General features: G+C 39.9%; 2 protein-coding genes across 2 annotated transcripts in view; both read right to left on the reverse strand.

Annotated features, from left to right (window-relative positions):
* Positions 1-6,735, reverse strand: part of cep120 (centrosomal protein 120) — a 35,422-nt gene extending 28,687 nt beyond the window's left edge. Inside the window, exons 1-5 of the mRNA XM_063489607.1 lie at positions 6,504-6,735; positions 5,436-5,592; positions 4,287-4,401; positions 4,046-4,190; positions 1,126-1,274 (exon numbers count right to left, since the gene is read on the reverse strand). Coding sequence (XP_063345677.1) covers positions 1,126-1,274; positions 4,046-4,190; positions 4,287-4,401; positions 5,436-5,592; positions 6,504-6,552 — 615 coding nt within the window. The 5' untranslated portion in view covers positions 6,553-6,735. The remainder of the gene's footprint in view (positions 1-1,125; positions 1,275-4,045; positions 4,191-4,286; positions 4,402-5,435; positions 5,593-6,503) is intronic.
* A 1,487-nt stretch (positions 6,736-8,222) lies between these two features.
* znf608 (zinc finger protein 608) overlaps positions 8,223-23,778 on the reverse strand; it is a 67,299-nt gene continuing 51,743 nt past the window's right edge. The window contains exons 4-9 of the mRNA XM_063489338.1: positions 20,177-22,616; positions 18,758-19,232; positions 17,260-17,429; positions 15,806-15,953; positions 14,661-14,717; positions 8,223-12,373 (exon numbers count right to left, since the gene is read on the reverse strand). Of these exons, the coding sequence (XP_063345408.1) occupies positions 12,354-12,373; positions 14,661-14,717; positions 15,806-15,953; positions 17,260-17,429; positions 18,758-19,232; positions 20,177-22,616 (3,310 nt within the window). The 3' untranslated portion in view covers positions 8,223-12,353. The remainder of the gene's footprint in view (positions 12,374-14,660; positions 14,718-15,805; positions 15,954-17,259; positions 17,430-18,757; positions 19,233-20,176; positions 22,617-23,778) is intronic.

Raw genomic sequence — 23,778 nt, forward strand, 5'->3', positions numbered from 1 at the left:
TCCTTTCTTCTTTGCAGGGCTGGTCGACTAATTGGATTTCCATTTAATTACATTTTTGGCTTCTGGGGATAAAACGATTACTTTTCTGCCTTTATTTTTGCTATAAAAACGAGAGCTTTTGGTCAAAAAATCTACAGCGCATAAAATAATTGAAAATGGCTCCCATTGGTGAACCAGTAGAAGGATAATTAATGGGTGCCTGCAGGTTCCTTTGTTTTCTCTCACCCGCTCTGCTTTCGGGTTTCTGGGACGTCATTTGGTTATCAGCTTCAGCTCTCCCTCATTTCTTTGCAGGGCTCTTATTGCCACCTGCAGACATCTTGTGGGAGAGGCTGTAGGCCAGCAGGGATTGGCTTTACATTTAAAAGCAACTGCTAATCTGGGCCCCTGACACCACAGCCATTTTTTTTTCTATTTATTTATTAGTTTTATTTTTTAAGTATGTTTAATATATGCATGACATTAATGAATAGTTATACTAAACAATCAAGATTAGAATTACTGCCAAATTGCTATTACATTAAGCTATAAAATAAAAACACCCCAACTACACATTAATTAAGATTTATAACTAATGCTGCGCCGCGTGTAATGTGAAAACAATTCTAATTGCAATGGTTGGAGAAGAGATTGGTTTAATTTGGCAGTGAGATACTCAGTGTCTTTGCTCTCTTATTATGACACTCCAAAGGAGGCAGTCCCTGTAGGAGCAGTTAAGAGATGAAGCAATAATCTTTGAACAACAATAACCACCTGTGATGTTCTTCATCCATATTTTAGAAGTCATTCTGAGAAAACTGCTGTGCTTTTATTTCTTTAATACTTTTCTCAGCTTCTCCCAGAGTGCCTTTAGATGACCCCAAATAGCAGGCCTGGGGATGCTGTCAGCTGGGTTTATCATCATTATCTGACACGTGGAAACAGAAACAACCCATGCAGCAGTGACAACATACGAGCGAGCCAAGAAAAAGAGTGTTTCTCCATTTTCTGTTATCAAACTTAAGTCCAGATACTGGAAATTTGTGGGTGTGACATCACTTTGGCTACATTATCTTAAGCAATAACAATTCAACATTTAGGTCTGACGTGATCAGTCAGGCATCAGGGTCAGAGTTCGGTCTTTACCTGCTCTAGTTTGGTTGCGAAGGCCACGGTGACAGAAAGGACAAACATGTCGGTGCAAAGATCTGCCGGCCCTACTTGATGGTATCCCTGGTCTGGGATCAGTATGGCCTCCAGCTTCTCTGGGAGTAGATCGGTCACCGAGGAGGAACCTACACCAGCATAGCAAGGAGATCAAAACAAGCAGTAAATAAAAGAGCAAAAACAAAAATCTTACAGGTTGCAGATGTGAAGAAACCACAAGTTTTATTTTTATTCACTGAAACCACCAATTATTCCTCTCCGATGTTTGCTGGTAGCAGAGCAACGCTTACACAAGAACCGGAGCTGAAGTGAGAGTGTACAAAACCACAAGCAAGACATCATGGCTGCAAACCAGGAACTGTGTGAACAGAAGGAAGTTTAACTCTAAATCGAGCAATGTTCACCTCAGACACATTTTCAGATGTGAAGTGTACAAACTGAGATGTGAGTTACTGTAACAGGTTGTTACAGTAACTTGGCAGCAAAAAGGACTCAGAGTTAGGGCTGCAACAATAAACTAAATGCTTAGGTAAAAGCACGGCTCTTTAGCACACCGTTGTGTTAAACGATGGGCACGCGAGCGTTTCATTCACATTTGTTACTAAAAACAGACCTGCAACTGAACCTTATTTAGGAGCAACGCATGAATAAAACATCTGACAACATTAAGCCCATGTAGCCCCCAGTTTTTCAACAAAAACACTGATAAGACAACAACAGCAGTGATGATGATGCTGTCATATACACACACACCACCGTGACTGAGAAAGTGAGCTCAGATTGAGTGAAAGAAAACGTGTTTCTAGGATCCAAAATATCCTGGAATTACCATTAAAACCTTCCCTGGGAAAAAGCTAACATCCTTCATCAAACCAACTGGTCAACAAACTCTGACATGAAGAACTTTGTAGCTGCTCCATCCACTGCCGTTTGGTTTACACAGCAAATAAATCTGCAGTAAGTCTCCAGAGGTTGTATTAAAATATGCAGATGAATGTTAACTTGGTCTGAAAGGATGTTTAAATTATACCGCTTCCTGAAGACTGACGACAGACGTCTTATTTTACGTGGCGTGATGCCTGCAGCACACAGGGGTGAGTCTACAGGGGGGCATTTTCAATTCCTCAGCTTGAAAATGAAATAATACAAAATACTGTGTTAATTAAACTGCATTCATATTTTAAAAAATGAATATAACATATTTATAAAAATAAAAGCTTTTTTTCCCTACAAGCCAATAAAAATGTACATGGACCAATAAACTCTGAACCACTGACCTGAGGGTTGTTAGGTAGAACGCTGAATTATTATTTCGTCTACATCTACATCATTATCTTGTTGTCAAAAGCACAAAAAACTTGCCTGATATTAATGTCAGAAAACCTTCCAAGAAGCAAGAGTACAAATTGCTTACATATCTTATTTTATTTAGCTTTGACTGCACTTGAGAGTATTTATTTATTCCAAATATCTAATATTTATATATTTTATTTTTTTTTAATTACGTTTTAATATGGCACATAAATACAATCAAAGGATTTATTTTTTCTGACAGACGTTATATGCAGTTAAACTTTAAAGCATTACAATTTCTAAAATAGAAAACAATGAAAAGTTCATTCTGAAAGAAGTGCTTTTTGTCTTTTGAATGTTTATTATTTCTTATTAATAAAACAAAAGCATTTCTTATCCGACTTCTCGATTAATCGACGGAATAATCAGTTGATTACTCGATTAGTAAAATAATTAATAGCTGCAACCATTCTCAGTAAAAATATATTTATTCATTTTCTCAATTACCCACTGTATGTAATCTTGTGAAAAAGCGGCACATAGCATTTACACTAAGTATAAACTGTGATAATCTCAATTAAAATATTATATTTGTTTTAATGGTAATGAGTAATAGAATAGTAGTTCTTCACCCTCATAAGTAAATAGTAAACAGAAACATTGACTGAGTGCTCCCTTATGATTTTTCCCCCTGCAGTAACAGCCGAAACACAAAGCCCTCGCAGTCAGTGCACTTTAACAGGCAAATATGAACTAAGTGAACTTCAGCTCGAGGCTCAACTTTATAGACTGGGAATATTTTCCCAGAGAAATGATGAGATTCAATTTTCTGAATGTGCGACTTTATGATCTTACAAGTGCTCACTTCACAGAAAAGAAATCCCACAGTCAGAGCTCCATCTGCAGCTATGACCCTGTAATGACTAACATAACACATGACTAATGCCATGTTATGTTATGAAAGAGAGAGACCATCAGACCACTGTTCTTTACAATGTCAGTAAAAGTTACACCAGATCCACCATCAGTGCACTAATCTGTCAAAATGATGGATAAGCTCTGGAGTTGTCTGTCATTGTCAGAAAAAAAGACAAGAATTTCTAAAAATGTGATTTTTTTTTCACATCTAGAACCCTGGAGGAGGTTAGGTATGCCCGGTTTAAATAAAAACAGATTTTACACATTAAAAACTCTGGATTTAGGCTCCATGTATGCTGCCAACCCACTATTCTCCCTTCTTAGATTTCAAACATGAGTCAGTGTTTTCTCTACAACCGAGCCAAGATCTGGACCTTTTTCTTCTCTTTATATTTAAGGGTGTCCAAAACCTAAACAGTAAGCAGTAACTTTACAGAAGGATGGTAAAGGAAAAAAAAACTAAAGCTTTGTCTTTTGCCCTGATTCTTTAAAGTTTCTTTAAGGCGGGAATATGGCACAGCAGTGACGACTCACCACAGAGTCCGACTGGACTTCAGAAAGAAAAATCGTTTATTAAAATGTAGACTGTTCCAGCTCATCACCATCAAACATAAGTAATACAGTTAAATAGAGAAAAGATAAAACCAAGGAAGGTGAAAACAAAAGAAAGAGAGCTGGGAGAGCTCACCTTGTCGGGGCGGGGCCTTCTTGGCTTTGAACCTATCAGGTGAAGGTTCAGAGGGCTTGTTGTCATTCTCCAACACCATGCTGAGCAGGAGGGAAGGTTTCTGTTTGGTGTATTTACTGCTGAGCAGTGGATACCAGCGCGGCTCCTGATACACACAACAGACATTTATCAGAACATCAGCCCTGCACATCGAATCTTCTACCAGCACACCTTTGAACAGACAGATAGAGAAGACGTTCACCTGTTTGACCTCCTGAACTGATCGAAGGTCAAGGACAATGTAGCCGACGCTTTCTTTTTTCTTGCTGACAGGGTCAACAGCAAAACACTGAAGCTTGATGGGAGTTCGCTGCAGTCTGAAGAGACAAGGCCATCAAGAGGCATTAGTGTGACTCGGCTAACATTTTCACAACCCTACTTTAGAAAGTTGTTTTGTGGTTTGAGAGAAAACTTGTTTTCTGTAATACTTCAAAAGGTAGCTGCCTAAAAAAATCAAAAGTATTAGAAAGAACATCCAGTCAGACAAACTGCTGTGATCGAACACCTGGGGACAAAGGGAAGGAAGAACTTCCTTTCAACAGGAAAAGACCTCCACCAGGGCCAGGCTCAGAGAGGAGCAGCTATCTATTGCAACAATTTTGGAGGTGAGGAGAAAAAAGAAAAAAGACACACTGAGCAACGAGGACAAAACATAATTAGCCAAACAATTAAATGAGAAAATAACCAGGAAAATCATTGACTAACCAAATAAACATTTGTTACAACTCAACAGAAACCTCTTTGACTTAAGTCTTAAGAAAGTCCAAACATGTGAATTATGGCAAATTAATAACAATAATCAGCCTCTGTACAGTTGTGAAGAGGCAGAACATTAAGTACAGACATCAAAAACCTTTTCTGGTTCCTGGTACATGTAGTAACTCTACATGTACTTGGCAATGTCCATCTTTTATATACAGTCTATGGAGGCATGTGGTTGCAGCTCTACAGTCAATCTTTTCAGCCTACTGTAATTTAATGGAAATTGTTCTAATATTAGTATTTTGTGGTTCTTAATTAAATAATTAGATAATAATAATTAGATTTTTACATGATGACCACAACTTTAACCTCAACATAATTTTCAAAAAAACAGTTGTGTCATCACATAGTAAATCCAGTAGAATGTGCTATGCTTCCACTGTTTACAAGCATGTAGCAAAGAAGCATCGCAGCTAAACACAGTGGGTGGAGTCAAGGTGTGTATTGACAGAACAGACAATATAAAAGATAGACATGGACAGGGCTGGAAATGATGAAAATAACAGCTGTATCATGAGATCAAAAATATTAAATTGCTCATAGAGCCCAGGATGTGATTAAAAAGTTTCAAAAACACATGATATCTAACCTGTGCTGGTGCAGCGTCCTGCGGTCAAGCTCCCAGGCCAGCTCGGTGCTGAACTGCGGCTGCTCTCGGTGCTCTACAGGATCCGTGGCCAGCTGCTCTCCGTCAAAGCTCGCCTGAACCACCAGACTGAGCCGAGGACTCTTCGGGAAGTGACGACCTAGGGATTGACACAAAGTGTTATTTTCCTAATTGTGTTTCCGACACACTGGTTACACAGAAGCTGATCAATTCTCTACTTTGTCCCACTTTCTATTGTGTACATCAAAAGGTTTTGATGTACACAGTAGAGAAGCACTATATAAGAATCAGTCCATTTACTTTTTACCAAAATCTAAGTAACTGTATTAAATGATCATGACGTCACTATAAACCAATATGTGACTATGACTTATTCGTTAATTGAGCTGGCCATGAATGTCATGGTAAATTTGGCCTTTTAATTCGAAATAATTTTGCATCCAATTCTTGTTTTTGAATGTCACTAAAGATGTATGCTGTATAACTACTCCACCTTGTAGTTTAAAGAAATCATATAAAGGCCAAAAAAGGCCAAACAGGTGGACAAGAGACAGAAAGCAGTGAACTCCCACATGGGGTGTTGCACCTGGCCACCCTATCTGCTGTGTGCTGAATCACAAATCAGAATACTAATGCATTATCTCTGGAAACCTAAATTCATCAAAACACCAACACAATGTGATGACTTGCAAATTCAACGATGATACAGAAAGTCATAGGTGTAACAAGCTTTCTCAGCATAAATGACATTTAACGTGGCTTCTATACTGTCCCCTGTGACAGGAATAGCTGCTTCACCAGCTTAAGGCGTGTCATACGAACAGCAAACACTTAATGCCTCCTCAGCCTGGATTTAATTCACCGAGCTGAGATCACCACCAACACTAGCAGCAGCAACAGGCAGGCTTTTCCCCATGGGACTAACAACACCCGTTAAACGGCTGCAGTTGTTGTACCAACGAGCCAAACACGTCACGTATAAGCAAACATGGCTGGTAGCTCCAATGTAGGAGGGTTATCGGAGGATATCCAGCTCTTTAAATCGCTCACCTTCCAGAATGGACACAACGATGAGAAGTTGGTCAGTCTTCGCAGCCATGTTGACATTTGTACAGCAGGGAAGTGAAAAAAAAAGTTTTATTCAAACTGGAAAAACTCTCCTTCCCGCCGCTGCTCAGCTGAGTTTTGACAAAGATGTCAAGGTAAAGAAACGTAGTTTACATAAAGAATAACTGTCCGACCGTTACAGGTAGCAAACAGCCGCTTTGTTGTCAAGGTTTGGCGCCACCCATTTTGTTTTCAAAGAGGAAGTGATGATGGAGGCGCCCGAGTTCTTAGCACCTCATGCTGGTTGGAGGTGGAACTGCAGTAAAAGTAAACTACTACTACTACTACTACTATTACTACTACTACCACTAGTACTGCTACGTCTGCTATTACTACCAGAGTTATTATAGTTTTGTGTTTTCTGAGTATTTTGTTATTTAGTTTTTATTTTTTAAATTTTAATATAACTGATTTTCATTTAGTTTCCAGCGTGGGTTTACTTATTTAAATTTACTTTCTATAGTTTGAAAATGTTAATTTTGAAAGCATTAATGTTAGCATATGGAGGGAATGTGCTGAAGGTGATGTTTTGGACAGTCCTTGTTGACCACAGCCATGAATACGGTGGCCCTGAGAGGCCAAACAGACTGCAACTTAAGAAAACACCAGCAATAAAAGAAAAACACTGCAAAAGCACAAAAAACACAACGGAAATAGGAAAAATGACAACGGAAATAGGAAAAACGAAAACGGAAATAGAAAAAAAGAGATTTCCAAAAGCACAAGGGAAGTGTTTCTGGGGAGACAATAATCCAACGGACCAGTTGCAGGAACCCAAAACATGCTAGGTGTGTTTTATCATGATTCATATAATACTGATGACGGATTTTTAGGCTAATAGTTAGGCTAACACACTTACCTCTCATCTTTTCTTTCCTCACAAAACCGATCCTCCACTTCTTTTAAATGTCTCCCAGTGCAATTCTTAGCATGTTTTGGTTCCTACAACTGGTCCGTCGGGTTATTGTCTCGCCAGAAACACTTCCCTTGTGCTTTTGGAAATCTCTTTTTTCCTATTTCTGTTTTGTTTTTTCCTATTTCCGTTGTCATTTTTCCTATTTCCGTTGTGTTTTGTGTGCTTTTGCAATCTTTTTTCTTTTTGCTGGTGTTTTCTTAAGTTGCATTGCGTTTGGCCTCTCAGGGCCACCGTACATGAAGGCTTCAGATAGGTTATGATAACAATTTTTTTTTTTTACCAAATTAACATTAATGCTGAATTTAAACAAAGTTACTTTTGCAAGTTCACAAAATCGTTTCACTTATTTTTATCTTTTTTAATTTATTTTTTTCAAGTCTAGTTTTTATTAAACCGAACTTCTAAATTCAACCATGTCAAATAATCATGTATTATTTTGAATGACTGACAGATTGTTCATTAATATGAATTAACTGAAATTTTTGCTTGTATTATTACTATTAGTATCATCTTCTAACCATTTTCCAACAGGACCCCATAAATCACTTATACCTTACAGAGGACAGATGTTTGCCTATCATATGCAAGGTGTTACACTTCATCACATAAAAACTGCTTTTCACATAGTTATTTTTCAAACATTTAAAAAGCCAACGGTCAACATGCTGTTGAAACACAAATATCCTGAAGAAACAAACAAACAAACAAAAAACTTCACTGACCAAAAATGTATATAAACATCCTTTAATCATGATTGCCAAACATATGAATTAAGGCATATACAGTATAAAAAAGCAACAGCAGGTTTCATGTTTTTGTACGTTTTCAGTGTGTGAATAACTGGATACACCAGGTGGATGAATTGAACATACCAAGCAGCCTTTTAAAGACAACACTGTGTCTCCCAAAAGTTGACAGCATCTTGTAAACAGAGTTCATAGCACTATATTCAAGTAATAGAATGATCACTGATACTATGCAGGTAAGGTGTTGTGAGTGAGGCAGAGCTACTCATAGACAAGGTAGACCACTGGGATGTTTGTCGTCAGTCAAGGGGTCACAAGAGGTTATTTATAATAAATACAATTTGGAAAATTGAGCTTGAATTTACCATAAAATATTCAAATATTTTAATTAACTACTTATTTAAAAGTTGTTTTTTCATAAAATTACAACAAGCAACTACATTACAACGAGAGGATTTCAGCTGCAGCAACAAACTACTTGTATCAGCAAAATCAAAGACTGGTCTTTCACTTGTCTGATCCATAAATAGTATATAAGTGACAGGCGTAGCCTCTGGGTCTTAAAAACCTAATGTGAAAGTTTCTCAGATGTGCTTTGTTCCTAATGGCCACCAGGGGGCAACTTTTCTGGTTGGGAAAAAGTCCAACAGTAAAAAAGGAAGCCCCCTACTGTTCAGTAGTGTTATAACCCCAGTGCACACTTTCCTGGCGAGGTTATAGTCACAATTGTTTGTTGAGTGCTCATTTGTTAAAACATGATTATTTTGTAAAATATGGAAGCCATTTAATCTAATGGCTGTGTCTACTTTGTGATCTACAATTTTCTGTGATATTTGATCTATTTGATTCACCTTTCATATAAAGGCTATTGTCTAATTAATACACACAAATACACATACTGCAGCACTGTGATATTGAGCTACTCATGTCTTTAGCCTAAACCAATAGTCATTAGTCAGTGCTTCCAAATTTTTGGAGATCATACTGGTCATACTTGGAACTGTTTTGAGTCTGTAGCTGATATCGAAACCATTAACTGGCCCTCACTCTCAGCCATAATCCTCTTGACATGGTGGCTATTGATAATAGCTGACCATCCAGAGGCTTTTGGATCAGAGGGCTGGTGAAATAAGCCTTGGATTATTTGCTTGACTGACAACCTGAAACTATATTTGCGGAAACAGCCTATTAGAGGTCTACTGTTGGTCTTTTTTTAGCACATATGCCAGATATAAACATTATGACTCTGATAGTAGTTCTCTAGTGAGTTTTGAACAAATTTTGGATCATCCGTAAACATACATGCATCTACTGAGCCTTATTTAAGCTGGCAGTGGTACAACACCAATGGTAAAGTCAGACCTTTGTGTCTATCAGGGACTCTGCTGTGAGCTAGTTAACTTGTAGAAAGCATGGGAGCAAGAGCATGAGCAGGGCGAAGGATTGTGGCGCTCCACATATACAGTATGTCCCCACAGTCATCACTGACAATACAAATGTGGACATTTCAACAAAAGGATCATTCCAGTGTGCATCCACTTTTCATTATTTGAGTGCAGATTTGATCTCATTAGATATTTCTGGCAACTTTTCTATCACTATAAATTTCATTGAAAATAAATATTGTAATCAAACCAACTATTTTTTTCCTAGAGCCCAAGAATCTTAAAATATTCTGTTGTATGCATCTAAAAACTGTTTAGCTGGCAAAATGTTGTAATCGAAACTGAGCAGAATCTCATGCAAGTCAATGATTTAATGCACAATGTGAAAAAACAAAAGAATAACAATAAAACAGAAGTCAACCCCAAGTTCACAGCCTGCATCTAGTCATTCCATTTGATAAACAAATCGGTGCCAGTTATTGTTTTTGGTTTTTGCCATGAACTCACTATTTTACCTGAGTGAAAATACCATGTTTCAGACAGCCTCGAGGTTATTGTAAATAATTTCCATTAGAAAGGAAAACGTTCACTGGACTTATCCTTCACAGAGAGGTATTTTAACAACAGAATGTATAAGCCCCAGTCTGTACATCTGACTTCAAAATCACTTTGACATTAAGCCTTGAAGTTTGCTCTTTCCAAGCTGTTTAACTTGAGCTCATCAGATTAGACGCATCATGTCAGATATCATATGATCTTTCACAGTAGATCACACTATAACTGCTCTAATTTGCATTTTTTAGTCTATTTATAGACTTTTAGAGTAATCTGTATTTGACATGACTGCAAGCTCCAGAACTTCAGTGAGATGGACCCTGAGCATGCTTCAAAAAACAATTCAGCTTTTGAAAACACGATCCCTATATTACTCATAGCTGCTGCTAAACACTGTTGTTTTCGCTGGTTTTATCAGTCTGGCTTGCTCGTGCATGCAAAAACATGCATGCGATGCTGCTGTTGAATTGCAGTCTTTCTAATAGCTGCTGGAGGCTAGCTCCAAAATGAATCAATGCTCTTGCAAAAAAATTAGCTATAAAATTAGTTAATTCTGCTCTTTCATAAGAACTCTATAAGGGATGAATCTATCTTTCTGCTCAGCTTTGGATTTTGTGAAGGCTGGCAGGTGTGCCAACCCAGGTAGCTGTACCTGATCACTGTCTGCTAGCCTTCACCTCTTCTAATCGGAGTCTCTAAACTGGATCTCTCAACTGTGTTTGTGCCGTTGGTGCCATTTGAAACATTTTTAACAAAACTCTATATACATTCTACATTGTATGACCTGCTGCGCAGGACATGCTCGTGCAAAAAAATTAAATTGTGCTTAAGTTATAGTTAGTAATTAGTGCTATGTAAATTTCTCTTATATAGCACTAATTAGCAGATATCTGTGTCTGTGCATTGCGCTGTTAGAGTCTATAGATGTAGATAGCTAGCTGATAACTTAGCACCCCACTCTCTAGGCCAAATATGAACTCCAAACAGACTAACATGGTGCGGACCAAAATGGTAAAGGTGAGGCTTCAAAAGTAAAGGAAGTCACAGTGGCCATGTCCTTCTCTGATGTACAAATCTCAGATGCATGAGATATAGATTTGCAATGCATTCAAAAGAAATCATCTGTTACTTATACTTCACTCAACAGTGGCCTAAATATAGCACACCTGAAAAACTATCTGTACGCAAATAATGAAAGTGCATCCAGTAGGTGTGAAGATATTTCACAGACGCTAACATCCCTCAGGCACACTGCCACTCATGAGAAGCACAAACTGGGGCGAACTGATTGTATTCATCACGTATGCAGTCTAACCAATGACATCACCACATGTGCTGCAGATAAACTGAAGTCAGCGAGATAAACAGTGGCTCTGTTCCTGCCGGTCGTCCCCGCTCTGCCCTCTGCTCCCATACACGGCTGATGGAGATCAAAATAGTGTACGATAAAGCATGTTAGTGCTCTGCCATGAATCTGTACAGAATATATACACCACTGGGTTCCTACATGGCACTGGGCAGGTCAATGTGAAGGTTTACTCTCACATAAAGACAATACAATCAACATGGTTACGCTCAAGTTACAGGTTAGTAATACAAATGTAGCGTCAGCACTATGGAGGGAGGAGGACTTCCACTTCAATAATCATAATGAGAATAATAAGGATAATAATAGACTTTTTAGCTTCCTAATGCTGTTTTTGTCCCATTTAAAAAAACAGATCCACACTAATGGGGTAAAGTGTAAGTCATCATCAATACATTCAGTCATATCATCATCATAATACACTACAATAACTGTGCATTTCTAAAGTTAAGTACCACAGCCCTGGTTGGGCTGAGTGCACGGCGCTCTGGGATGTTTTGTTTCATACATGCCGCCTGCTTCTGTCAAAACTCTGTAAAACCAAAAGCTCCAAAAGTCAGTGATTCTGGATTTATACAGGTAGTTCGTCCTCAAACAGGTCCTGGTCCTGCTTCCCGTCCTGCTGTCAGCTCATCAGTTCCTCTGTGATGAGTTATAAAAGTGGTTCTTCTTTTATTAGTAAGAAATGAAAGAAGTTTTTTTTTTCTTGATATTTTTTTTTTCTTTTTTGTTCTCTGCCTCTCAGCGAGGCGAAGCTTATTCAACACCATGGAATTGATGTCTGATAAATCTGCCATTCCTCATGTGAGATGTGGTCACATGGTCCTACTTCTTCCCTTCGCTGTCTGTGGAGACAGGAAAAAAAAGGCAAACTTTACTACACTTAGGATTTATGCTGAACAGAAGTAGAGATGCATCTGTGCTGGGTGAAAACAGTCAGGCCTCCTGTTTAGATTTCGCTCAAGTGACAACACAATTTCAGTTACAAACACTGCCTATTAACTGCTATGATTGTGCTTTCTGTCATGTTTTTCAAGAACCAGGGTAGACAACCTGCTTCTTAATGTGTAAACATACCATAAAACTGGCTACATATACTTGTTGTTATCTCATGTTAATGATATCCCTAACACTGCATGAATAGCTGTTATAGTCCATGAAAATTCTTCCTCCTCTCAGAGGACACTGAATTGTGTAAACTATAAATAGGACAGAGTATGATTGTTTCAAACTTTGTATTTTTATTCTTTAAAGCTAATAGAGTCACTTTACATGATTCGCGGTTCAAAAAAATCCTAGTTTAATCAAATTTAAATTATACCGGGCGTTGGTGCAGCCCCTCAGTTCATCCGCTGTGTGACATTAAGATGTTTTCACTCCTGTTCATTGAAGGTGACTCTCCCGTTAAAGGTACTTATTGTAAATTCTTGTGCTTAAGACTAACTTCAAACTTTTCAGAATTAACTAAAGCTTTGAAAAGAACATTAAGATTCAACTGCTACATCTTTGTGACCAGCACACATATATGCTGAAGAGATATCAACTGAAGCTGAACTGGGGCTGTGCTCTACTTTCGTGTAGTACCAATTTGTACCACAAGATGGCACAGCGAGTCAGTGTAACCTTGAAGCAACACCCAGCGTCTAAAAATAAATTAATGAGTAGCACACATCCTGAAAATATCTCAATACAACTTAATACAGCATTTGATAAGATGCCGATACTGGCGGGAACTTTTTTGCTAAATTCTTGAAAAGATGATTAGAAAAAGCACATTTAAGCCAGCCTTCTCCTGATTACTGTCCACTTACAAAAAGAAGTTTTAAACGTCAGGTGGGTGGGACATATGTGCCTGAGATGACCATATTAAGGATCTCCTTGCAACAGTATATTTATATAACAGAAAGCCAGTAAAATTGAAATAGGTTCTCTTTTAAGGGGCATTTTAATATTTGTTCTTTCAAGTAGTTTTTTGTAACACAACTCTTTAATACCTGAAGGAAAAACAGAGATAATTGGTACATGATCTGCAGATATCACTCCAGGAAGATTACAAATTGCTCCTGTTTTTGGATTCTACAGAGAAACGTGGATATTCTTCATTTCTCTGCAGCTGTGTGCCTCCACTGTTGCCATCACTGCTGTTAATCTCCTCCATTTCACAGCAATTTACATTTATAGACAACTGCAGTCTTTGCAGCAGTACTGTAATCATCACATTAAGCTTTTTAACTGCCTGTCAGGTTCCCTCTGGAATATTTCACAATTTTAAGCAAACATGGTGATATATGGTTTATGAAAGTATATGGAAAACACTGGAGAGAGGGTAATGATCTACTGGAGGATAATTTCAGCAACGAGGTACGAGTGTCGCACAGCCGAATAAGCAGAGAGCTGTTATTCCCAGCAGAGAAGTTTCAGATATTAGATTTATTGACCTGGCAGACGGCATGAAAATGAGACAATTGTCCAGCTCGTTTTGCTCTCAGTTTGCATTTTATGAGAGAAAATTTTAGCCAATTCATTTCATGATATGAAAACCTGGTAGATAATTTATGAGTCTGTGAGCCACACTGAGAGCAGAACAGGATATTCTGCACATAAATGATGAGTAATTTCAGAAGTAAAACAACACCCTGGCCACTTCAGAACTCTGTGTGCCAGAGCTTTAATACAGAAATGGGCCTAGTTTTTACAGTATTAATATCCAAGCTAACTTAGAAAATGCTTCCATGATTTGAAGGCAATCGGCATTAATGATCTAAGCAGCAGTTGTGCTTAATTTGTCTCCTTATTAGGGTGACATAAACCTTTTTTTAATAATTTGTACATGAAAATAAATAATAAAAAATGAACTAAAGCAATATATAAAGTCTAACAATAAAAACAGGCAGAAACGATAAATATATGTGCAGTATATCAGGATCTTTCAAGACAGTGAAGTAGAGACTAAAGAGCAGTATCCCAACAATGAGTCCGTGCTGCTCCACCCTTTTCAATCAAAGTTGTACAAAGAAGTCTCAACAAAGATGTCTAGTCTATGTATTAAAGATGTTCTGGTCCAGTTACCCTGGTTTCCCAGGTGGAACCAGTGAAGCTTTAACATAATTTCAGTGTGTGTTTCAAGCGTACCAGTTGAGGAGTGCCCTGACACCTGCTGACTGGAGACCAGCGACCTGGAGCTCAACCCTTAAAAACATAGGAATAGGAACATGAAGAGAAAGTCAGCTGTGATCAATGTTGGAGTTGTTACTCAAAAAAAGGTAATGTATTACACAGTACTTTACTTTTTTGAAACAGGTAATGAACTACATTCCTCAGCTGGTACCTGAGGAAAGTCATTTATCTAATACAACTACTCCTTTGTGACATCACGTATGCTTTGCATGGCCTGAGATGCACTATCAGATAATTACCAGTTAACAGTATGAGAGTAATGTGTGACTTAAGTCTTTTAGAGCCTACGTCGTAATACACTCAAGTGGCCGACACTGTTGCCACCATGTGTGTTGTGTGCATGCACTGCTCTGCAGTTCCACTGTCAATACACTACTTGGTGCTGGAGATTCTCTCTTTGAATTGATCCACTGTCTACAGGATGAGCCAATCACAGCTGATTACAATCTCTGTTAATGTGACATCTTGTTACATTTCTAGGGAGATGCATGTGAGGTTATGGCGTAAGTTACAGCACAGGGATTCAGAAAGGTTTGTGGTTATGGTTCATCTATGGCATAGATTTATCACAGAAGCTTAAATCTCACTTTAGGCTATAGCCCCACACAATGATACAAATCTCTATCCTAACCAGGACAAACACACAAAATCTGTTTTCAGTGTTTAAGAACAAACATCAGGCTGACAACAAAGCTGAAAATCAGCACAAGGAGTCACGTTAACAACAGCTTTTTCAGCTTTTTAGCCTGTTTCCACTTTAATATTAGCTTCTCACCCGTTTTGTGCAATTAGAGTAAAAGTATTATTGATGTGTTCACTCCTGAAAACTTGCAACCACTCAACTCATTTTTGCCTCCCTGCACATGGTGTGAAGTCATCTAATTGTAGCATGTGCAGGAAAAAAAGCACGTTTGATTTTTTTATTTTGAAATCCACCAATCCTGTAGGTAACTGAAGAACTTTCGTAATGCAAGTAACACCATAACTGTAACGTGATTACTATGTTACAGAAAAATGTAATGTGATTCCAGTAACATGTTACTTTGTATAGCATATTTCATTATCTAAATACTGTCTGTGTTTGTTTTGCAGATTCATACCTTGGTAGATGTCGTACTGTCCTGACATCAGATTGTAGCTCATACCCAGGTGTGTGTGATGGTGTGTGTGGAGGTGTCGGGCGAATGACACATGGTTCCTCTCTCTCTCCGTCTCTCTCTCTCCCTCAGGGGATCCCTTCTCACCAGGCTACAAACACACACACACGCACATACACATACGGACATACACACACACACTTACACTGTGCCTTTCACTTTTCTGTCTCCATAAGATTTTAGATGTGATATTTTGATCTATTACATTCACATCATGTCAAGAGAAGTTATTTTATATTGATAAAATCAAATCAAGAATTATCTTGGCTAATTTTGCCAAGCTTAAGAAAAGATTGCAAAATTGGATCTCTATGATTTTTTCAGCAAACAGGAAAAAGTTTGTTTCTGCCTTCTGAAGTGACCCATGTAAGACTTCCTGAAACAGTCGTGCCTTTGTTAACAAGTGTGCATGGTGATAGTGTTCAAATACACACATATTCAGGCCTATAATAAGAAGCTAATGAGTAAAATTCAAGTTCAGGTTGGGAGATGTTATATATGAGATAAGCAGTCACCACTTACACACCACCCAAAATACCCTTACCAATCCCTGAAGAGCCTGTGGACCACAAACCACGACGTAGGAGGAGCATCTATAGGTTTTAGTGTCAGTCTGAAGTCTAAAAGTAAAGTCTAAAGTTGTGCATGTTCTGTTGCGTACATTGTGTTAGAAGCAACTTGATTCCTGCTTTTTCCCTGTTACCTGCAGGCTACTGTAAAACATTTTTGGTTCTTTAAGCTTTAATATATGCGCCTTAAACTTGTTAAAAATGAGATTTGTAAGTGTGCTAATATTCAAATGATTTTATTTTTCTTTAACTGTTAAACTTCACAAAGGCTAAAACTGTCTAGGGCACATCCAAACACTCATTTAATGGAATACAAATATAATCCATCAGACAGTTAACTTATACAGTCAACATTTTGCCGGCTTTACTTCGTGGCTTCCAGGCTGAACTTTATTAATATAATAAGTCCAGTCTTTACGAACCAAATCATTTGAGGGACAGCCACATGCAGGGCTTTTAGTATATTTTTCCTCTCACTCTCTGTTGCTTTGTCTGCAAAGGAAAAACAAAACAATAACCTGATTATAAAAATAATCCTAAAACTTTCTTTGCACATGTATGTGTTGAGGTCATCACAACAGTTTCCTATTTAGGGGTTTATAAGGCATGTTTATGCCACACTGATGTTATCTGACGATCTTCATGAGTGACTGCTTTAAATGCAGAGCGGAATCAAAACAGTCTACCATTTTTACCCCCATCTTTATCTTTCCCTGAGGTGTTTTTCTGTCTGAGGAAGATATCAGATCTGTGTCGTGTGAAGGAAAACAAACATCAGAAGTGTGTCGCTGTGAGCTGCAGTGTGGATGTGGCAGTAAAGCCTCTCACAGCAGGTGATTTTCCGTGATACTGATGGCTCTGCTGCTGCAGCAGCTCCATGGCTGAGGATGAGGATGAGTCGCTGCTCTGCTTGCTGCTCACCGCTCCTCCTCTGCCGGGTGGTGTCACCTCTGACTCTTCCCTGCCTGCCGTCTTACCGTACAGAGGATAATGAAAACCTATGACCACAAACACAGAAACAAAGAAACAGGCACACAGTAACTTTACATATCTATAAAAAAATACAAATTGTATTACCAACTCCAAACCAGTACATTCATTTGCAATAGTTAACATGATATATATGATATTTATACTTGCACTTATTAAACTTTATTATAAATCTAAATGAATTGCACTTTACATTTTTAAGAAATACATTTTTTAAAATACCCGACATAGCTATGTGACACTATTAAAACTCATATATGCAAATTGATATATTTATAATTTGCCACCAAATACTAACCCTAACCCACTTTTCCGACAGTTATTTCATGGTTCAGGCTTTAAAGATTTAACTAAGCCAAAAATAATCAAGAAAATGTCTTAATATAGTTTTGCATGTTAAGCAAACTCATCTTTTGCTGCACATGAACGAGGAGAATGAACAGACACAATATATATGAGAGATTATGTTGTGAATTGGAATTCAGTTTCGTAAATAAAGGCCTGCTGTTGCAGTTGCCTTTCATACTCCAGTATAGGGGGCAGCATTGTGTGACAATATCCTTTCAGACAAAGGACCCCCAGCCATCCTGCTGAGGCTGAGCTGTCATCAGCTGTGAATGAAGAATGAGTGACTCACCGGAAAAGCAAATTTATATATTGCTCAGTTATGTTCACTGATATTCTCAGTATTCACAAAGTGTTGGGAGATTAGACTATATGCAGCGGAGCACTGCATAAAGTATGTGATGTGTGCAAGTGTATGCACTTCAGACTGCACAGGCAAGTGAACAACCCACTTCTTTTTGTGTGAGGAGAACAAAGAAGAAATGCTTGACTGTTTTATAGTCAGCTCATCTTCATGGTATCTTAGGATGTTAAAAAGCACAAACCTGACGTGACATGCCAGATAAACACCAGCCTCTGTCATCAGTGAAGGGTATTTTATTTGCTGAATGGCAAATGACAGTAGGTAAAACTCATATGATGGCTAATACTATGTAACTATGCATCTTCACTCATTTAAAAGCCTTTCAGTGATTCAGTTTCAACTAGCACATCAATTCTTATTATTGCTTCAGCTTAAACTTCAAACTGAATGTTTCAGATGTAGCACTCTACTGTATTTTAATGTGAACACGCAAGTATAAGTGTAAACAAGAACTTTAGCTAAACTACTTAGCTGAGCCGAGACTAAATGGTGGAAACAGAGGTAAATAGCTAACAGTTCCCTAGATTAATTTTTGCATTGTTCCGCCTTTGTCTTCTGAGCTCTTATAACATATTTACCAAAATGTTGAACTACGCCCTTAACGTTAACTCCGACTCAGAGTCTTACCTGGGTAATTGTGGACCAGGGTTGGGGACACCCCTCTGTAGGAGCCCCCACTGCTCTCGCACATTGCCAGGTAGGGTGGATAGGAGGAGTGCTGGTACTGAATGTAGGGCTGCTGAGGGGTCATTGGAGGAGAAACTGCTGCCCGGGCACTTTGCGACTCCTCAGACAGCCCTCCCATTGGCTCCTGGCCCTGATCATCCAGCCCTTCCAGCCTGTCTGAATCCTCCGTGTCGATGGCAGGTAGGAGATCGTGCGATGCATGGACCCTGGCTTTTTTAGCATCTGCACCCACAACTCCTCCTCTTTCTCCTCCACCTCCTCCTGAAGTCATCTTGGCTCCGGCAGGCTCCATGGTAGCTCCCCATTCTTTTCCACTGTCTGATTCGCCCTCCTCAGCCTCCTCCCCATGCTGACTCTGTAGCTCTGAGTATTTGCTGTGAGCGAGGCGGTGAGCCCAGGTGGGGCCGTCTGAGGGCTAGATCGATGGGGACAAGTGTTGGTGCTAGTTGCAGTGTTTCCCCTATAATTCTTTGTTAACAGTGGTGGGTGGGAGTCATTTTGGGGTTGGTTCAACTCCAGTCCACGTCTGTCCCAGTTTGTGTTTACACGGCCAGTTGAAGGGCTAAAACTAAATGCCTTTTTTTGGATTAAGTCTAAATGTTATCTCTTTGTCTCTCTGGATTTTTGGAGGAAAAGCAAAGCAAATTTATGACTTTCATTGCACATTCTCTTTTTAACAGGGGTGGAGAATTTCTTGTTGCGGCGGCCCACCGCTGCTGAATGACTATAGAGGAAACACTGAGTGAACAGAGCCATAGACAGACCATCTATCACTGGCTCTGGATGTGATGTTGATGAAGGATGACGACGTTTCAACAGCAGGCGGCCATTCAGAAGTGGGATGTGAAGACTGTGGCGTCCCTCTCAATGACACGAATCAAGACACGTCTCACACATGATCAAGTGCAGAATTTAGGCCAAGAAAAAAAAGAACCTACCCTCCCCAACGCAGCTTTTGCTCAATTTGTACAGCCTTTGTTTGTTTGTTTTTTCTTTTTTACATCAGCATGGCTAGAGTCAGCGATTAATTGCATTGTGAGAAGACATGGGTTAAAAATCTGTACAAGCTTATGGGTTAGAAAGGGTTTTTTTTAGCTTCTTTACAGCTAAGGTGGCAATTCTCTCTCTAAACATCAAAATCGTTTGCCTCCATCAAATCAAACAATTTTGAATGAAGTAGCATGTCAAAGTAGAGCTACACCACCACAGAAGCCACATGGTCTTTTTTATTAGCACCTATTGGTTTAGCTGTACACACTGTGTGATTAATCTCTTTGTGACACTCAACAGCAGTCATTAAAGCACACCAACAACACCATCAGCGGCGGCGGCAGGTTATAGACACAGAGAGAAACTTACACTGGAAAAGGAAACATTTGAGTCCAGATCTGTCTGACTGTTTGGGTTGTGGAGTGATGAAGAAGAGGAAGAGGAGGGTGACTTGATGTCATCACAGTCTTTCATTGAGACCTGGTGCTGGTCCACCATGCCACCGTGCACTGCCTTTATGCCCAGGCTCTGTCCCCTTTCTCCCCTCTCACTCATCTCCACATAGGACAGGACAGGTTTGGAACAGCAACCTTTAGCACCGTCTGGACCTTTACCTAGCATGGGTCCACCAGCTGAACACCCAACCATATGTTTAACTTCCTCACTGTCTCTCACAGTCTGTGCCCTCTGCTTGGCACTGGATGTCTGGTCACAGCATTTGGAAGATAATAACAGTTTTTGGTCCATATACAGTCCCCTTGAATACTGGCCATAATATAGGGACTGGGCCAAAGCTGTCTGAGTCTGACTCATAGCCAGCTGTAGCTGAGACTGAGGTGGTCCGTCACCTTTCTTGGAATCAGAGAACTCGTGGGAGGAGTTTTTATCGTCCTCTTTCATCTCTTCTTTTCTGTCTTTCCCCTTGCAGTCGTGGGCTGAGCTTTTGTGGAAAGTCATGCTGCTGCTGTTCTGCCTATCTGACTGCATGTATCCTGACAGGTAGTAGGGCTCATAACTGTGGTAGTACGGGGACTGAGGGTCTTTTGATGATGGGGTGCATGCTGTGGGTGGAGTTTTACCAGAGTTACTATGGTTGCTGTTGGAGCTCACCTCGGAAGAAGTCGAGGAGCCAGACTTGGATCTGAGTCCATCTGACCGACATTCGGAAGATCCCCCATCATCTGCAGCATCTGAGATGTCAGAGTAGGCGGGACTGTTATTCTTGCTGCTGCTGTCTGCTGTACCCAGGCAACTACCACTTGCATCAAGGCGCGATGAGCTACCAATAGAGGGACTAGGGGCATTGTCAGTAAAGGTGTAGACCTTGTCGGCCTCAGCACGAATACTGGCCATCCTGCTCTCTTGGCTCTCACTGAGTCCATTCATTACATCCTGCTTGCTGAGGTGTTCCTTTAGAAGGCTCCCAGAATTCTCTTTCACCCCAATTTTAGACCCAACACCATCATCCATTTTTATTCCACTGCTGTCTCCATTAGGTGTTCTCACTGCATCTTTGTTATGTTTGTCTTTAAGTCTCCGCTTTTCTTTTTTCCTGGTCTCCTTGCAGGTGACCAGCGTAGCTTTGACCAGGCTTGGCTCTACAACAATGCTTAACTTTGGTTTGATGGGTTTCAAAGGAAGATTTTTACTAGTGAGGCCTACAGCTGCCATAGGAGATGGCTGCTGTGAGTTAACAGCATCTGCTGTGCTGGATGGATATGTTGTGTTGGGTATGGCGATAAGTTTAGGGGGAGCAGGGGCTGGAGCAATTGGCCGGTTGGTCCTTGACTTGGACAGCTTCTCTACCTTCCCGTTGGCCTTCTTGCCCTTATCACAGGCACTTCCCTTTTTCTCGATCAAACCTTCAGCTTCCAGTTTGGGCATCTCGACTGAGGAGTTCCTGTCTGGGACCATGCAGTTCTCCAGAACCACAGTCATGTTAGATATGATTGGCAGATTGCTAAGGTCATCAATTAGACCATCTTTTAGCAGTGAGGTTCTTCTGGTTTTGGAGTTGGCTGTGGGGCTGTGGTCGGTACTGAGAAGAAGTCGTCTGTTTTTAGGTGACCCCACTGTGGTCACCTTGTACAGAGGAGCATTTTTCTTTGAGGAGCTGTTGGTATTAGTGCTGTTGTTTGTCTCTGAGAGGTCATATGTCATGTTGCTGATGCTGTCCTCGCAGTCTGATAGCCGTTCTTCGCTCTCCCCATCCTTCATGGGTTCCAGTTCAGGCTTCCGCTGCTCCTCAACCTCCAGATGTGCATGCGTCTGGTGGTAGCGCAGGCCATTGATGTGCTTATAGCGCTTAGTGCAGTTTGGGTGGGGGCAGTCAATGAGGATGGGTGGTGGTGGTGATGAAGCACAGCCTCCTCCTGGATCCATAAACGATGGGTCAGATTTACCCTGTGGAGTGGACGGGGCGCTTCGGGATTTTGCCCGAATCCTCTTCCCATTGCCATTTTTAACATCATCTGAGGAGACCAGGCTGAGATCCAAGTCAGATGGCGGCTTGTTCTTTCGCTTCCCAGATGAGAGAGAGGCTGGTTTCACTTCCTCCACAGTGAAGAAAGAAGGAGGTGCTCGGCAGTTGCTGTTGATGAGGTTAAGGCTGCCTCTTCTTCCTTTGCTGTGGATAGGTGCAGCTGTTCCGGCCACACCACCTCCGCGGCTCCTGTGCTGAGACAGACCACGGACTTTGGCAGCAGGGGTCGGCTCTACACAGGGTCGATCGGCCATGGCAATTCGCATACGCTTTCCCCGGCCACGACCACCTGGTAACTCAGGGTCACTGGAGGGTGATTCACAAAACCTAGACAGAGGAGGAGAAAAACAATGAACTAAGTAAATTCCCTTTGATCAAATAACAGTCATACTAATCAATTAATCAAAAGCCCTTGATTAATTGATCATCTTCAAGTGTGACTAACTCTATAAAAGCAGAAGTTCTGACATTTCGAAGTGGGTGATAACACAATTCAATCGAGAAAAGACTTCTACAGCTGAGCTTAGATCTTTGAGAACCAACAGTTATTGCCCATAAATCTGCAAACAGTTAAAAGGCCATTCCCAAAAAATTTGAGTCCCATCATTCTACCATAAGAAAGATTGTTCACAAATGGAAAAACATTCCTGGGAAAGTCCCAAAGAAGGATGTTCCAGCAAATTCACCCTAAGATCAGACAATGTAATATTGCCAAAAGACAAGAGCTACTTCTACAGGCCCCTGTTAACATGTTAAATAATCAAGGTGTTATATTGGTCAACTCAAAGTCCAGACTGTGACAAGTCTGAAATGCTCTGAACTTTAAGACCTCAATTAACTGAAGCCACGATGTAAAGAAGAGTGGGACAAAATTTTTAGACAGTCATGTGAAAGACTGATAAAATGACTTCTGGTTGACTTGCACAAAGTCCCAAAGTTCAATTCATTTGACTGGAGTAATCTTGGGCATGTTAAGTACAACAAAAAAATATAGTGTCAAGTAATAAATCAGATAAGACATGTGAGAGGACAGTGTGCACTTCCAAAAACAACCCACACTGATGCCACAAAATACATAACAATAATTAATCTCATTCTGCTCTGCAAAAGCAGCTTTTGTGTGACTGAGAGAGGGAAGGTTATCCGGAAGGTAACTCTTTAAGTTCTGAATAATAGAAAAACAGAAAAAGGAGAATAGAAATTGTCGAAAGCAAGAGAGACGAACTGGGCAGCTGAGCTGAGCGGGGAATTGGGCAACTTAAAAAGCAACTGTGGAAAGTGCAATTTGGGTTAGTTAATTTAGTAACTTTGTTGTGAAATTTAGCAAGTTCTTCCCCCCCCAAAGAAACTCTTTCGACATTCAAACAGTTTGCTTTGATTTTACTCTTCCACACAAGGAAATATGCTTCGAAAGTGAGAAAAGAAATTGCTTAAAGATGATGGCTGTGCTGTGATTTTGGCTAAAATAATGAGACACAACAGAAGGTTT

The sequence above is a fragment of the Pelmatolapia mariae genome, linkage group LG12 (genome assembly GCF_036321145.2).
Source record: "Pelmatolapia mariae isolate MD_Pm_ZW linkage group LG12, Pm_UMD_F_2, whole genome shotgun sequence".
In the NCBI taxonomy this organism is placed as follows: Eukaryota; Metazoa; Chordata; class Actinopteri; order Cichliformes; family Cichlidae; genus Pelmatolapia; species Pelmatolapia mariae.